Source organism: Danio aesculapii, chromosome 4 (assembly GCF_903798145.1).
Source record: "Danio aesculapii chromosome 4, fDanAes4.1, whole genome shotgun sequence".
Classification (NCBI taxonomy): Eukaryota; Metazoa; Chordata; class Actinopteri; order Cypriniformes; family Danionidae; genus Danio; species Danio aesculapii.
In genome coordinates, this window is record NC_079438.1 from 55049183 (window position 1) to 55066240 (window position 17058).

At 37.6% G+C, this 17058-nt stretch overlaps 1 protein-coding gene across 3 annotated transcripts in view; it reads left to right on the forward strand.

The window, feature by feature from the left end:
- rassf3 (Ras association domain family member 3) overlaps positions 1-17058 on the forward strand; it is a 71170-nt gene that overhangs the window by 40292 nt on the left and 13820 nt on the right. For all 3 annotated transcript variants that reach the window (XM_056456147.1, XM_056456149.1, XM_056456148.1), the window contains one exon: positions 16075-16182. In XM_056456147.1, coding sequence (XP_056312122.1) covers positions 16075-16182 — 108 coding nt within the window. The remainder of the gene's footprint in view (positions 1-16074; positions 16183-17058) is intronic.

Consider the following 17058-nt stretch of genomic DNA (forward strand, 5'->3'; position numbering starts at 1 on the left):
AAGTAATTGAAAAAACAACCTGGAAAAATTTGATCGATTACATGTTCTGAATGTCAATTTCGATTACTTTTTGATTAATCGCCCAGCCCTAGTTATTAGGGTTTTTGCGAGTATAGATCGACTTGAAAGTGTTGTCATATCTACAAAGAGAAAACTATTCAGCTTAAAATGAAATCAGGCTTTTGATGAGTAAATGCACCCTGATTCTAGTCAGTAGAAAGCAAGGACAGCTCACTAGGTTTGTAGTGCTTATAAAGTCAAATTCCAGACATAGGAATGTGCACGCTACACAAGCAGTGTGTGTAATGAATCTGTCGTGTAATGTAGCAGCTGTAGAACGCATTGCTCAAAAATGAATGAGTCAGTTCCTTAAACAACCCGGCATCTTGCTATAGCTCACTTCCTCTTACTTCATCCTTACTAATACACCACCCATGCAACTCCCAAACTATTTCATCATCAGCAAAGCCAACTAAAAATTTGAGTTCTTGCTCCGCTTCGAAGGCCACTTGCGCAAATATGTGCGAAATGCAAATAGTTAGTTTCGTATCTACAAAAAAAATGAGCGTTCACCATTTTCAAGTTCCTAGCAGAGCAGATATGACCTGTGCTTCATGTGTTTTGTCACCTCTTGCATGCCACAAATGCACTGACCCTGGGAAACAGCTGCTAGGGCAGGCATGCAAAACAGCAGGATCATGGGGGAACATTTGTGTGGGACACATACAGCGCTCTGTTCAGACTGAGCAACATTATGACCATCGTAACTCTGGCTTGAAGAGCAGTACAGTACTTATATTGTTGCATCAACATATACAGTACAAACGCCAATGATTTGACGTGGCATTTTAGTGTTTTTTTAATGAAATTACGTTTAGTAAAGGGGTTTTATATACATAGAAAGTGTAATAAATCAAAGTCTAGTGTTTTAAATACCTTTTAAACTACAGTAGAATGTGGTTGTATTAAATAGAACTTTAGGGCTTCACAATGTATCGTTTCAGCATTGATATCACAATATGTGCATCCACATCAGTCAGAATTTTAGTGTTTTCATCAAATTTTAATTGGCTAAAGTGGTTTTAAATACATAGAAAGTGTGTTAAATGAACGTCTTGTGTTTTAAATAACTTTTGTGAAAGTACAGTATGATGCATTTATATTAAATAGAATTTATGGATTCAGAATGGATCGTTGCAGCATTGATATCACAATATGTGCATCCACTATAGTCAAACAGGGTGTCCGCTGGGTCTTAAAGTCTTAAAATGTCTTAAATTACAAAAAGTCAATTTTAGGCCTTTTAAAAGTCTTAAATTGATGAAATATTGTATTGTAGATCTCATTTTAAATGGGTCTTAATTTTGCTTGGTCCAAGTAAAGCTACTCAGTCGTGCTGACATCCATCAATCCATCTCAATATAACATTAGTTTTTATTTATATAAGTTTTTTAATTGTAAAGAGATACAACTCACAACATCTAGTAGACATTTTTACAGCAAATTCCCAATTAAAAAAAGAAAAGAAAACAAAAAATAATTATATGGTTCCTCATGATAATAAACCAGTTAAACTGTATGTCTAAAATTTTGTGTTTAATGGTCTTAAAGGGGTCTTAAATTTGACTGAATGAAACCTGCAGAAACCCTGCCAAAGCATTATATTAGTGCAAAGATTAGTGTATTTAATTATTTGTTTGAAGAAGACTATACAGTGTTTTTTATATTTATTTGTTCCGTTTCTCTACATAAATTTTGTTAGACTTTTCAGAAAACCATACATCATTTGTCATTTACTTTGATATGTTTATCAGAATGTCATTTATTATATTTTGTGAAGATGCATTTTATTTTTATGTGTATCCTTTAGGCAAGGCAAGGTAAGGCAATCTTTATCAATCTAATATGATAAATTATTTCCAAATAAAGCTTTTACACTTCTGGTAAAATTGTATTCATATTGCAATATACGTTGCAGAAAAACAAAATATTGCATTGCTGTGCAACCCTAATATAAATAAATAAAACAAGTTTCATAGTCAATTAGTCTATATTATTCCAAAAATCAAAAAAAGATTCTCATTCTGAACTCTGCTTATTAATATGTATCAAGTTAATAGAAGAAAAAAAAATTTAAATTACCGTTACAGGAAGTACACTGAAAAAATGGTTCTCGTCAAAGTGTTGCAAACGATGTATAGAAGTTAAATTTAAACAAACAAATTAAGTTCAACATCACCAAGTGAAACAAAATCCCATGTAAATTGTTTACAACCATTTACCCTAAAAACGTTAGTAAATGTAATTAATAGTTTTTTCAGTTTATTTAATCTATATATATATATATATATATAATGTGTATGTGTATATATGTATGTGTGTGTGTGTACAGTGCTCAGCAAATATAAGTACACCCCTCACAACTCTCTCTTAAATTCATATTTTTTAATACGAAACTTTGCAGTATTATATTTGTGCATATACATTAGTTTAGTCAGTACTGAAACCAAAATTTAGTCCAAAAATTAGTAGTCCAAATTTATGTTATAAAAAAAATAATAAATACAATTTTTAAAAAGAGGAAAAATCAAGAGAAGCAAAAAAATCTAAAAATTTTGTTGAAATTTTATGGGTTGTACGTATTAATTGTATTATCTTTCAATTTCTAAATATGTTTGGTGGCTAAAATATTATTTTAAAATATCTGTTTAATAAATCTGTTTTGTTTAAATGCACCAAAATACATTGCCTATATTCACTGAAAAATAGATCAAAATATTTATTTTCAAAATGGGGTGTACTCAGTTATGCTGAGCGCTGTATATTAAGTAGTTTTTATTAAAGCAACAGCTGCATTCAAAAATTCCCAAAATAGATAATATTGTGCGCTTCATCTCTACAGTGGATGAGAGAGTGTGAAATGCTAATCTTAGAATTGCTGAAAGCCTTTTCCTGGTTTTCTGAAAGCCTCGCTCTTCAGGATAGTGTGGTGGAAAAGGCCTGGCCCTTATCTTCAGTTCGCAGGCTGTTTTTATAACTCAATGCCTGATTGAGCGGAAATTAAATCAGCTGTTGTGCACAGACTGAACTCAAAAAAGCATACTGTGGTTGAATACAGAAGCTCATGTTTTACCTGCGGATTACAGCGGTCGGTTGCATGTTTACAGTATCTCACTTTGTTTTTGTGGTTGCGTTCCATTTGGTGGCGGATGGTTTGCGAATGACGTCTTTGGCCTTGAATATTCACATGCTTTTGCCAGCACGGCCACCGAATACACAAAGAAACTTAGCTGTGAACTCTTGTGAAGGTTTCACATCCATTGTTTAGCTTTTCCACAAGCTTTTCCTGAAACTTGCTGAATGTTTCAGCCGTCAAGATAGTGATCAAAGCACTTTAAGTCATTACGTCAGTTCTTCGCTAGGGTTCAGATCATTTGGACTGTTATTAACGTTAATGACCGTCATGTCAGCCATGCTATGATAGATAAAACTAAACCTTAAGGATGTTAATGCAAACATCAGCTCCAAGGTTTCATGAGTGCAAATGCAGGAATAAACTGTGCTGTTCACAGGACTGAAAGTAAATGTTTATTTCACACTATCCACCTCTTCTCAAACTACCTAGAATAGACATTTATAGGATGCTAAAGCTTTTTCCACAGATATGTGAATGTCATTAACGGACAACCAAAAGCCGTACATTTAATGATGGATTTTTAGGTCACATTGTGGCAAATAATGAGCGTTTATAATAAATAATTGGACATTTATAGCAGATATTTAGGTTTAACTAGGTTTGTTTAAAGTAGGCCTTGATGAATTTCACATATAATGTGTCAAAACATATAATTTAACCTCCGAATGTAGATTAAATACATAAAAACTATACATTTTTCAAGAATTAAGCCTGTTTTTGGGCTATTAAAAGTAATAAAAATACTGTATTATTCTAATAAGAAGCATCGTTAAAAATATTTTGAAATACAGAATTTTAAGTCAGTTTATTTTGTAATAAGAATTTGAGGATTGTCATTAAAAAAATTAAACAATGGAAAGTATCTTAAGAGTCCAATAGATCGGTTGTCCCCAACCTATTTAATTTTTTTTTTACCGCGGACTGGTCACAAGTTTTTATTTATGGAGAAAATTTCAAAGCACTGAAGTGTTTGGCTGTTCTGTGTTTGTCTGAGATAATTAGTCTACCGAAATGTGTATATTCTTGTACATAGTTCTTGTCACCTGACTTGTGGTGCGCTCGCAGCGTTCTGAACAGTTTAGATGTTTTCAACTTGGCACGCCTGGAAGGCACAAGCCACATGACACTCTCAATATGCAAACCGTGCACCTCCACTGGAAATAATGGAGTTGCACACGGAAAAGACGCAATAAATGAACAGCCGCCATCATTTGTAATCTCCAGCAGTTGATCTTCTTGCACAGACTTGCTGGATTCACCTTATTTGTTGACAAATGGGTTACGAATCTATTCCTTGGCAGTCCATGGTTCCTTCACTGGGCCTTTTCTCCTCTGCAAAGAAACGCTCCCAAGACGTCTGTTTTTTTACTCATTTTGCTAGCTTGTGGGTTGATTTTTTTATTTATTTTTTTGGCGAGATGAACCAAGAGAATAGTCTTTTTTTTTTTTCAAAATAAAAGATTTTTCTAAATAAAAGATTGTTCAGACTAATAAATACAACTGAAACGATTGATGATTTCTTGTCAATGTAAAACTTATTTTCTCCCGTTGGAAAAATTTGTTTTAGAAAAAAGGTTCTGCTGTACATAGACACCAACAAGACAACATATAACACACATTCACATTAACAAAAATCTGATCTTAAATACCTCCTAATATAAATGCCATTCCATAAAATCAATCATTTCAAAATAAAGATAAAATAAAATACAATGTTCGCCACTACCCTCTTTATGCCAAGTTATCCAGTTATCATAATCTTTGACCGTCCTACCCAACTTGCTCATTGATCAATTTAATTGAAAAAGTGACAAAAGAATGTTTATATCTATTATACTTGCATAACGAGACCCTGTATCTTCTCTTCTTGTGCGGCCCGGTACAGATTTTATGTATTGAATATATTTGTTTTCTTTTCTTTAGATTTTTGGGTAAACATGGCTTGTGCATGTGCTAAATGTCCATATCTTTGCACTGAAATTGCAACAAAAAAACTTTCTCCAGATATGGCATGTCGAGCCACGTGTTGCTCTGTCCATACCATACAAACTCTCTTTATGCACCACTGTTTTGTCTGAGTTCATGTTTTGTGTCTGTCTCTTTCATCTCAGAATGGAAAGAATTTCACTCTGCTTGCTCTGTCATGGTCGAATAAGTCACTGTTACATGAGCACATCAACTGGGTTGAACGGTTTCAGATCTTGCATTGCGCAAACCCAACTTATTAAGACATCAAAACCAACTCTCAAGAGTTCTGGAGCAATATTTTAGACTATTTTGGGTCTGTTTAGGGAAGTGTCAGATTACAAGGCTCCAATAGGCCACTGTGTTTGTTTTCAAGAGGCATCAAGCTCAGCATAAAAGAGCATTGCCACTTAATCTGATTAGCCCACAAAGTAGCATTGTGCGTCATGGAGCAGTATTTGATTATCATCCAGGTGTGCATGTCACTTATTATAAGCTGCCTTTGATGGGAATGTTTAACTGCACCTACTGCAAATCGGAAGCAATATGATTTATTTAGTGTCTATGATATTCATAAAGCTTTGAAAATGGGTTGCTATTTGCAGACATCCCACTCTCTCCCTTGCATTGTTCATTGCTCGGGTGGGCTCATATGGATCCACATGTACAGCATCTGGTTGCAGTTTTCTCAGAGAAGAGCTGTAATTACAGTGAAGAGGAAGATAAGACCAGATGAAGGTGGTTGTTTCTCGGTCTCGCTATGATATGGTAAATTGGTTAGATGTCACGCAAAACCTTGGCATAGTGAACTGAACTGACATTGGGAGCACATGGTTTGGGAATTATTAAGTTTCGAAGTTACACACTACAACCCCAAATCAGAAAATTCGGGACAGTATGAAAAACGCGAATAAAGACAGAAGTTCTAAATTTACTTTGACTTGCATTTACCACTTTGAAATGTTGTCATTCCTTTTCACAACACTTAAGTTGAAGACACCAAGTGAAAAGTATTTCAGGTGTAATTTTGTCCCATTTTTCCTGCAAACAAGTTTTAAGGTGGGCAACAGTCTGGGCCCTTCGTTGTCGCATTTTGTGCTTCATGTGGACCTGTCTCTTTTGGAGAACCTGTCTCTTTTGGAGACAGGTCGGGACTCCAGGCTGGCCACTAAAGTACCTGTATCCTCTGTCTCCACAGCCAGGACTTTGTAATGTGTGCAGAATATGGAACACATTAAGTAATGTTTGTTGCATTGTCTGCAATGAAATACAAGTTAAAGTAAATTTCGAAAACTTTATTTTTAATTTTTTTAATTTTTCTGATTTAGCGTTGTATAAAACAACTTTTTTGTTGTTGTTTTTTACAGATGCACCAAAATAAAAATCCTGGCTTGGAACTGAAAATTCAGAATGCACATGGCTGAAAATCGAACCCCCAAAATGCTTTGTAATAATTATTTAAACAGTTTTAAATATTTTAATTATATTTTTATATAATTAAATCATTATATAATGTTAAACCATTATATCGTCTTCCCAATCCTGATATGCAAAGCCATAACTTTTGGTGTAGTTTGGTGGCTATTAGTGCAGAAATGTTTCTACTGTCTCCTATTATTTCAAAGTATTATATAGGAAGGTTATAAGATTAGAAAATGTACATTCATACACACACATGGCCATAGTTTCCCTCCTTAAAGAAATCAGAAAAGTGACTTAAATCCAAGTGGACAAAAGAGAATGTGCCTCACTAAGGCCCTGTTTACGCTGCCAGTTAAATGTGTCCCAATTTTTTTCGCTCATAAGTGACACAGATCGAATCTGTTCTATGACCGTGTAAATGCATTCAGAGATGGGTTTCAGGCCTCCTTCATATGTGGAAATACATCTGATTTAAATCTGATATTTGTCAATGCGAACTATCATGTAAACGGGCAAATCAGATTTATTGAAGCATTCCGTTTTGTACGTCATTAAACTTGCGAAAATGTGGAGATGTCAACGCTGTAAACAACAACATCAACAGAGAAAACACAGAGGAGGAAAGTGGTCAGTCGCCACAATTTGCACCCACCAGACCTGAGGTCTCTCTCGTACCCACAAATTCCTCTGAATGGTGGAGGACACCATAAAGAGGAAACCATAGGCGCAAGCTGCGATGGCGGCCCTTTTCCTCCTCCTCCGCCTCAAAATCATTTTAAAGTTGGGAAAACTTTGCAGAGCTAAAAGCAAGACAATTTCTTCCATCATAGCTAGTGTGGCGCAGATGCTAGAACCTGCCTTTATGCATGCGCAATGTCATAAATTGAATGGCAAATGTAAACGCATGAATCAGATAATGGGTCACAATTAAATAATGTGTAAACGGACAGGCAAACAAATTAGATATAGGCAACAAATCGGAATTGGGCATGAAGACCTGACAGTGTAAACGGGGCCTAATCTACTGTTGATAAAAATACTTCTCGATACTGGTGTAAACGGAGCCTAAATTGGAGCAATAAATCAAGTTTCAAAGTCCCGTCTGCTACATGTACACAACAGTCTTACCAGTAACACAGCAAGCTATAACAGCTCTTTATTTTAAGTTTTGTCCTGTTAACAGAATATGATCTCATGTTTAATTTCAAAGAGGTTTTTGTTAAAGACCTGTTTTCTTTTTATCATGCATCGATATGAATCCTTCAGGAAATGGTGTTTATACTCCAAAGTTTCTTCGGGGTGTTATCACTTCCTGGATTTCGTTAGATCTCCCTGTCAGCTGTTTTATTCATGCACCTTAATCTAGATAAATATTTGTTGAAGTGTCCACTATCTCTGCCAGTTTGGAACCCACAATAGCCTTTTAGTCCCTTTTTTAAATCTACTGTATGTTGATATTAGATTGTATATGTGTAACCTTAATGTTAGTCCAGATGTTTGAATAAAATAATCCACATGATAAAACCTACCCACAATATTTCAGTGCAGAGATAAGCGCAAAGTTTGGTGAATGTGACTTTGAAACTGGATAAGTTCTCCCAGTGCACACCTGGCATGTGTAACATCTGATCTCAGCCTCTTTCATTCTACGCCTTTGAAACCATTCCTGAGCGTCATGTCTCTGGAATGACATCATCACTGAGCGCTTACAGTAAATGTATCCTATATCGCAGGGAACAAAGGTTCTTCTTCTTCTCCTTATCGTCATGACTAAATCTGGACATTTTAGTGTTGAATTCATGACCTTTTAGCATGATGATCTCTTACTCTTTTGTTGTTGTCTTTGAGTTAAGATGACTGCGCTTAATCTACACTCTTTTTTATTTTATACCTCCAATACTAGGTTTATTTTGGTCACAAATGCTCATAGAGTAAATCCTGTTAATGATACATTTGAAAGACTCCGTTGTTTGCTTTCCAACTGCAAATTAGCTAGACATTGCTCTCAGGAACTAACAGAGGCCTATTTGACATCATGTGTCTTCCGCTTTTGGCTAATATTTATTGCCAAGCACATTCAATTTAGCTATTTTAGCTGATTATGTTCTGGTTTATGATTTCAGCTTTGCATGGCGTTGAAAACAACAGATGTAGTTTGAAAAAGTTACTTAGAGTTCACAGCCATTGCGAGTCGTAAGATTTCTTAGGAATTATGACCTAGGACGTCAAAGAATGAGGTTATATTTCATTGTTTTCTGAGCTCACTGAAGGAACTGTACTCCCATGTGGCCTGACAGGTTTGTTATTATCAATCGGGCTGCCGCTGTGAGTCAGAAGGTTCCACTTCCTCTGTGTGAATCAACCCCGGATCAGATTTAACTTGGCATTGTGCAAGAAAGACAAGTTTGTAAAGGACTCGGGTTCCTCACTTTCTTAAGTAGTCTTCTTTCCGAGAAAAGTAGCAGACTTCTTTTACAGTATAGTGTTGCCTTTAGTTGCAAGCAATAGTAAACACACCCTGTTTTTATGGTTTATCTCATATCTTTTGTTATCAGTAATCTTTGAAGCTTAGTTTACTCAGAAATCCCAAACAAGTCACAGACACCTACTTGGGAATATTGTGTAGTACTACAAATACGTTCATTTAAAAGCAAACTGTCAGTCATGAGTTACTATCCCAGCTGAGCTTTGTGACGTCTGGATGGAAAGCGCTGGAAGGCATTGGTCAAGCTTTCCAATGAAAGCAGCTTGTGAGAGTCCTTGAGGGGCTCTTGCGTTATTGTTGGCCTGTTTGTAGGGGACGCCAACAAAGGAGATGAAAGATGTTTTCCACAGTCTTACTTTACACACCTAGTGCTGTTTAAGCATGTCTGGGTTTCGTAATGTACATTGCTGTACATTTTCTTGTTCCCTTGGCTTTCCATGTAGACATAAACAGAGTTATGAAACTGCAGTTTATTGGAGGACGTTTAGAAGTGGTTTTATGGGTTAAGGGCTGATGTCTTGGGTGTATCAAAGCAAGGCCTATGTGGACATTCCCATGTGAGGTGATGTTATAGTACTCATAATGAAACATCCTATGAGCTAAATAACAACATGTGTAGATAACATTATGAGCTGTACTTGTTGTGAATGTACCAAAATACTTGTTGAAAGCTACAAAATTGGGGTGGTATAGTATTCAATGTAAAACATAGATGTTATTATCTTCAACCATTCAGTTAATAATTAGAGGGAACAAAATCTGTGTGACGTCAATTTAAACCGCAAATTTATCCCACAACTAAATTAAAACTCCAGAGTATGACCTTAAATGTTTCAGAATATGACTCTGTATGTTTGTTTCACAACATAAAGGAAGTGTTGCTGGTAATGTGACTAGTTTAAGCTTTGTCGTGAGTCTTTACTAGCTTCCTTGGTGATTTCCATTCCTTGATTGTTGTTGGCAATGATTTCCTGCAGTTCATAAACCTCCCTGCAGTTCTGACTATTCTAGAATCACATCAGCAGTCCGGTCTTCCCACTGTCCCGCTGAGTAGGAAGTCGCACAGAATGCTCAATTTTATGCCTTTGGTTGTCAGACAATCGCCCAGTGACGGGAGTCCAGGCTTTTTGTTTGCATAAGGGTATTGACAGTTTTTGCTGCTCACTGCAGAAACCCCATTAGCCGAGGAATGTGTTGGGGAGGAAAGGTGTGGTGGCCTGGGACTTCCTGTGGGGTGGGGGGAATCTGAAGGGGCTGTTTTATTGGAGCTTGCACATCAGTGAACATTGGCAAGTGCAATGGTCTGTGTTCATTACAGGCGTGGCCTGAAATCCCCTGCAAAAGCTTAGCTATAAATAAAAAGGGTGTCTTTCGTTGTTCTTGTTTCCTGATCCTTTTGGTGTTTGTCTGATGGTCACACTCGTCTGACTCTTCTTTCAGCGGTGCAGATGATATCAGGTGCTTTATCCACATAAGAGAAGAGTTTGTAAGATAGGAGTGCACCAGAAAAACCAGTCGAGTTGCACTTAAAGTGTGTTGCTTAATTTAAATTGAGTATACCATGACCACCAAGTGTGATCGAAATCAGCAACACATGACTGAGAACGAGGAACAAAAAAAACAACAACTTGCATTACCACACACCACCACGCCCTCCGTTCTTGCTTATCAGCTCACCAAGGACACCACGGGGCCCTACAGAGTGCAGTTTACATTCTCTCTCTTTAATGGGAGTTTCTTTTAGGATAAACTTGATTGATCTCAGACTAGTAGCGGTGGTCAAGTTGGACCTCTGGGATGCTTTTAACTTGTTCTTCTTGTTCGCTGTCTTTCTCGGTGTGTTGCTCCACATGAGAGAAAGGACACACAATCCCTCACAGCCAGGGAGGTAGAGAGGCTTTTTCTGTTGCATTACCTCATCGGCCTAGTGTTTATTTTGCCTTTGTCAGGCTCTGCTGTGTAGAGGCATCTGTGTTAACCCTGTCCTTCCTGGTATAGTACAGCATGGCCTTCTATGCATGTTGCTGTGTACTTTCCCAACCATTACATCAGGAATAATAATAATAATGTTAATTTTTACATAAAAATAGCTGAGGGGGATCTTCTCAACTACCTAGCTTTCTGGAGAATTAAGCTAGTTAGATGATTTGGGCATGGTTAGGAGACCACAATGGACAGAGGCCAATGGGCAAGTTGGGCCAGGATGCCAGGAACAAATCCCTACTCGCTTTGGGGGAATGTCAATATACTGGGACCACTAGGTGTCAATAGGAGCCTCCTGGCCTCACTATCACCTCTTCCAACAGCAACTTAGTTTCCCATGTGGTCTCCCATTTAGTTACTAACCAGACACAACCCTGCTTAGGTTTAGTGGGCGACCACTAGGACAATAAATTGATGTATTGTGATTCATGGATTGATTCTTAGATTTTTGGAGGTCATTGCATTGATTTAAAGAAGGTCACTGGTTCGAGTCCCGGCTGGGCCAGTTGGCATTTCTAGGTGGAGTTTGCATGTTCTACCCGTCTTCGTGTGGGATTCCTTCAGGTGCTCTGGTTTAACCCACAGTCCAAAAACATGTGGTATGGGTGAATTGGGTAAACAAAATTTGCGGAATCATTTCTAGATTCACAATACATCAATTCATCAAACCAGCCCTGTTGACCATGTGAGAGCTTCATGAATCTGTCTGTCAGTACCTTGAAAACCAGTTCAGCTAGACAAATCAACATCAAAACCTGTAGGACTACATGTTGGAGCTCTGGGAACAAGCATGACGTGAATTCTCTCGATAACTCTGTGGTTACCAATCAAACTTTACATGACCGACATGCACGGCTTGTCTTGGCTAATGAACAACCAACAAAGAGCTAATGTGAACCACATCACTGAATGCATAGGCGGCACAAGCTGATGTGGTGAGCTACAATCCTTTACACACGCTCAACAGGCCCTGCTGAGACTCTCTCTGCCCCTAGTTTACGAAGCTCTTACCAGCTTTTGTTGTGGTCAAAAGGATTTAATGGGCTCTTGACTTGTAGGCATGACTTCATCTAACATGAGTTAATTGGTCTGATCTGAACATGTGACAGAAACCTTTAAGGGTAGTCTGGGAAGTTTTGTTTGCCATTTGCATTTATGCTCGTCAGCTTGAAGAAGCAATTAAGCTAATGACTCTCTTGGTTTTCATGTCTGAAGTAGGGGTTGGGTATTGCTTGAGGTTATTTCGATACCGGTGCTAAATCGATACTTTTAAAATGGTGCCGGTGCCTGAACTGATACTTTTGAGACTCTAGAAAAACTTTTATTTGACAATTTTTAAAATTGTTTTAATTGAATAATATAATTAAAGTAAACATCAATTGGTATTTTATATGTTTGAATTGCATTGTTTTTTTAGCATGAATTTAAGATTTGCATTATGCAATTACATTTGTGATTTTATGTTAACATGGACATCAGCAATCGAATTATTTGCCTTAATCTGAATAAGACAATCATATGATGGTGTTTACATGAGTTGCTTTTTGAATGTTCTTTTCATAATCCCGTCTTACGTGTTATAGTACATAGATTGATTAACGTCATTGCATCACCACACTATCCACATTTCCTCTGGAGTATCAAGTAATTTTGGGTGTTTAACTTTAACTGCAGTTCGGGAGTTTCTCAAAACAGTCATATAGCGGTGCGTGACTGTCAGCTGCATAGTGATAAATAGACGCTGTTTTCCAAATGGATTCTGTACACGCGATTTGAAGTGGAGCGAAAGTCTGGGTTTTTGTGTGCATGTATCGCTTATTATGGTGGGCATATCCCTTATTTTTCATGTCCCTTATTTTCACATCCCACATCCCAATCCCTATTGACAGGCATGTTAATAGACTAATTAATATCAAAGAAAAACAGCATGTCAGTAATATGGTAATATCTTGGTTTCAAAGTCACAGACACCAAACAAAACCAGGTATTTTGTAAGAGCTGTCGTGGAATTGTTGCCACGGCATGAGGAAAAGCAACAACCAGCACCTAAAAAAGCACCATAGGTGGCTATATGAGGAGCGTCCTGCTAAAAAGTCAACTAAAAGTACTACCAGTGACACTCAATATAGTTGCAAGCAACAGCAAAGTACAATTTCAGAGACTTTTACTAATATAAGTTAATATCTTAAGTTCTTTTTTTAAACTAACACTCACTGCATTTTAGCAGCAAGAAGCTACAATACAGGTTATTGAGCTGAAACTTGACTACAAAATTAAATGGCTAATCAAATCAAAACCCCAAATCGCACAGCCCTAGATTGAAGACAGAAGAATTAGATAGTCGATTTTGATTTGCACATGCTCTAAAGTAAATACTACAGAAGCGGAAAGGTTTATTTTCCCAGGCTTTATTATAAACGTAGCAATTCCGAAAGGTGTTTAGCCTTTAAGTAGATGCTTTCTTTGTATGAAAACAATGTGAGTCATGCACTTTAAAGTTCCAACGTAAAACCACCTGTAATTGCAAACACGCCAAGCAGCTTTGGCCCGTGCTGGAAGGGAATTACGACAGCCTTTAACAGTTCACAATATTTAGCCTCTGGAGTATGTTAGCTGAGAAGCTCCTTGTCTGTCAACATGGTGTCACTTCAGCACAGGACTGCACCCTTATAAGGTGCTCTGAGCTTTTGTTTTAAACAACGAGTGCTCATGAAAGCAGATCAACTTCTCTGTGATATGACCATGTAAGACCACAGTGCACTGTACACACTTTATACAATGTTCTGGTAGTTGAGGTAACTTTAAAGGTTGCAACTAAAGGTTTTAAAGAGTGCACTATGGCAGCTATAACAATAGGGTTCTACGTCTAATCATGGTTGTGTCACTGGCTCATGGAAATTATGCATTTAAACATTATATTACAAGCTAGACTTAAATGTTTGTCATCTTAAGCTTTGATAGCTTGAGAAAACCTCAATGAATGATTTAGTCTGAATGATTTTGTAGTTTTTAAAGCTTGAAGTGTTAAACTGAATGAAATATGTTGATGTGGTTGCTAGGGCGCTTCTTTGTGGTTGCTAGGGTCTTGCTATGGGGATATTTTAAGTTTGAGGTGTGAAACCATTTGAAAGTTGCTGCCATTTTTGCCAGGGTGTTTATGTGTGGTTACTAGAGAGCTTCTATGGGGTTAGTTAAAGCTTGAGGTGTGAAACGGTATGAAAGTTGTTGACTTGGGCCCCGTTTACACTATTAAGTGTTAGATTGAAAATGATTCACGTCCACACTGGCGTTTCATCTAGTGTTTCTGAACAGATCTCCGTCCACACTATACACCGCTGAAAACGCTGACACCGCTGAATCACGTGACCAAACACACGCTCTGGTGTGCGCTGCAGCGTATGCACACGTCTGAGCTTCAGCAGTCAGAGGGTGCTTTGAGCACAAAACCCCAGTTGAGAACAGCGCACGTCGGACGGTTCATCAAGGATCTACCGCTGGATCTAATCTCACTATAGTTGTTAACCATGATATTTAATTGATCTTGTTGGCCATATATAACGACATATTTCCCGACTTTGGTCTTTTGAATCTATTACTTGTTCTCAGGTAACGTGTTTTGACTGAGCGCAAAGATAAGTTAATATATTTATTTATGTCACCACGTACACTGATTCTGCACATTTGACTGACTGCTTGCCTTTATTTTCTCTATTGTGTGCCATTATTGATTATTAAAACTGATATACAGCAAAAGAATGAGTAAGTTTCGTATTTTTCAGTGAAAATGAAGGGAGGCAGTAATGTTAAAGGCTCCGTTTTGTTATAAATGTGCATACAGTGAAGATGAAGGGCATATAAACATGTAGCTACTAGAAGCCTCAACATTTTTAGTGTCTGTTAAGTTGCTAATGTCAAAATGAAAATAGGCAGTTCCTTATATAATGGTTTCATTGTATTGTTAAGATAGTGAAACAACGTAGCCAGGGTGATGTGACTGATGTTATATGGTTCACGGTTCCCATTGAAGATTTACCCGATGTGTCCTCAGGAGTTTGTTTTCCATATCAAACTTGCGAAGTCTGAACTTTCAAGCAGCGGAAGCAAGACTCAACTTTGTTTAGGCTACTTAATATTGAGGAAAAAAACTTGATATTGGCCTGTGTTACCACACAGAAGCAGCCTAGAAACCTAGTGAGGTGTTATTTTTCGATGATGGAGTGTTGCTGTTCAGTTATTATGGTATTCTAGGGATTGTTATATGGATGCTCGTGTATTCTGAACGGTTGCAAGGATATCATGTGGTTATTAGGGTATTGGTTTTGGGTTTGTGGGATGTTTTCAGGTTTTTGGGTGCATGCTAGTTGTTCTGGATAGTTGCTAGAGTTGCTATGCAGTTGCCACAATGTATTAGTATGTGATATGATATGACTTTATTTTCAGACTTGGATCTGAATTTGTTTCTTGCATATCAGCATGTTACATACTTTTTACTAAGATACAAGACCTAATGCACGTACATAGACAAAAAAAAGGGAATTAATTTTACACTGACCTTTATATAGCTCCAATACTAATGTATTAATTTTACTCTGTTAAATCTTGGGACTTCAAATTGACGGTTGTAATCTAATGTTCAACATATTCAACACATGACTAGGGTTTGAAATGATATTCGTAGCCACAAATAAGACCTTTGGATCAGTATGCAAACATAGGCTGTGGGATTTCCTCTCAATAACAAAATAAACAGAACAAAAATAACAGCAGTCAAGAAAGCATTTGTCCTCTAGCTTCACTGCATATGTACTTGGTGTTATGCTACACGTGGATGTCACCAGTTAAGAGAGCTATTTTGGGCTGGCGCACCAAAAACCGGCTCCTAACAACGAAGTCCTTTCTTTCAATAGCTTCATTATTCAGCAGTATTGAAGTCGTACCTCTTCTGATGTCAGAATGAGCTGCAGGCGAGACCTGTGCTGACCTTTCTGCTGGCTAAATGCTTTATTCATCCGCTGTGTTTCAGGATGTGGAGAAAGAGAAGGAGCTGCGAACTCATCTCACTTTTGAGGAGATCAGACAGAAGGTGGACCGGTACAACAGAGACTCGCGCGACTTCTACAAAATGTCACTGGTGAGTTCCTGTAAACCTCCATCGTCCACAAATAAACTAATTAAACACATAAATCTAATCACTAATAATAATTTCAGAATCCAAAGATCCATCCAGTTACAGAAAAAGGTCAGAATTGTAAGCACAGAGCAGTGCCTTCAGAAATAAAATATAATCATGTGTATGTTTTGGATTGCAAATATTTTAAAAGTTAAAGAGCATCACAGTTTAGGTTTAGTTAACTATCATTAGCATTAGAGAAATTAGGTGAAAAATACATACATTATCCTCAAGAATGTATCTGTACTGAAATTAGCCCAAATTAGTTTTCATTGGTAGGTAGTCCTTTTGTTATATGTTAAAGGCCTACACCAATAAAAATACTAATTCAAGCTATAAACAAAACTTGTAATGTAATGAGTATTTATATAGTAGCGCATTTATCGTGTATGGCTCAAAGCGCTTTACAATCATGAAGGGGGGATGCTGCCATTGCAGCCACAGGACAACAGCGCCAGTGCGCTCACCACACACCAGCTTTTGGTGGATGGAGAGACGGTGATAGAGGCAATTCAATGGATGGGGATGATTGGAAGGCCATGATCGGTAAGGGCCAATGGAGGGAATTTGGTCTTTGCGAGAAGTGCCATGGGATTTTCAAGGACCACAGAGAGTCCTCGATATAATGTCTCATTCAAAAGACGGCGCTCACTGACAGTATGGTGCCACCTTCACTTTACTGGGGCATTAGGACTCAAATAGACCCCCAGGTTGAGCGCCCCCTGCTGGACTCTCTAACACCACTTTCAGAAGCAACCTAGTTTTCCATGTGGTCTACCATCCAGGTACTGACCAGGCTCAGCTCTGCTTGGCTTCAGTGAGTAACCTGTGTTCCGT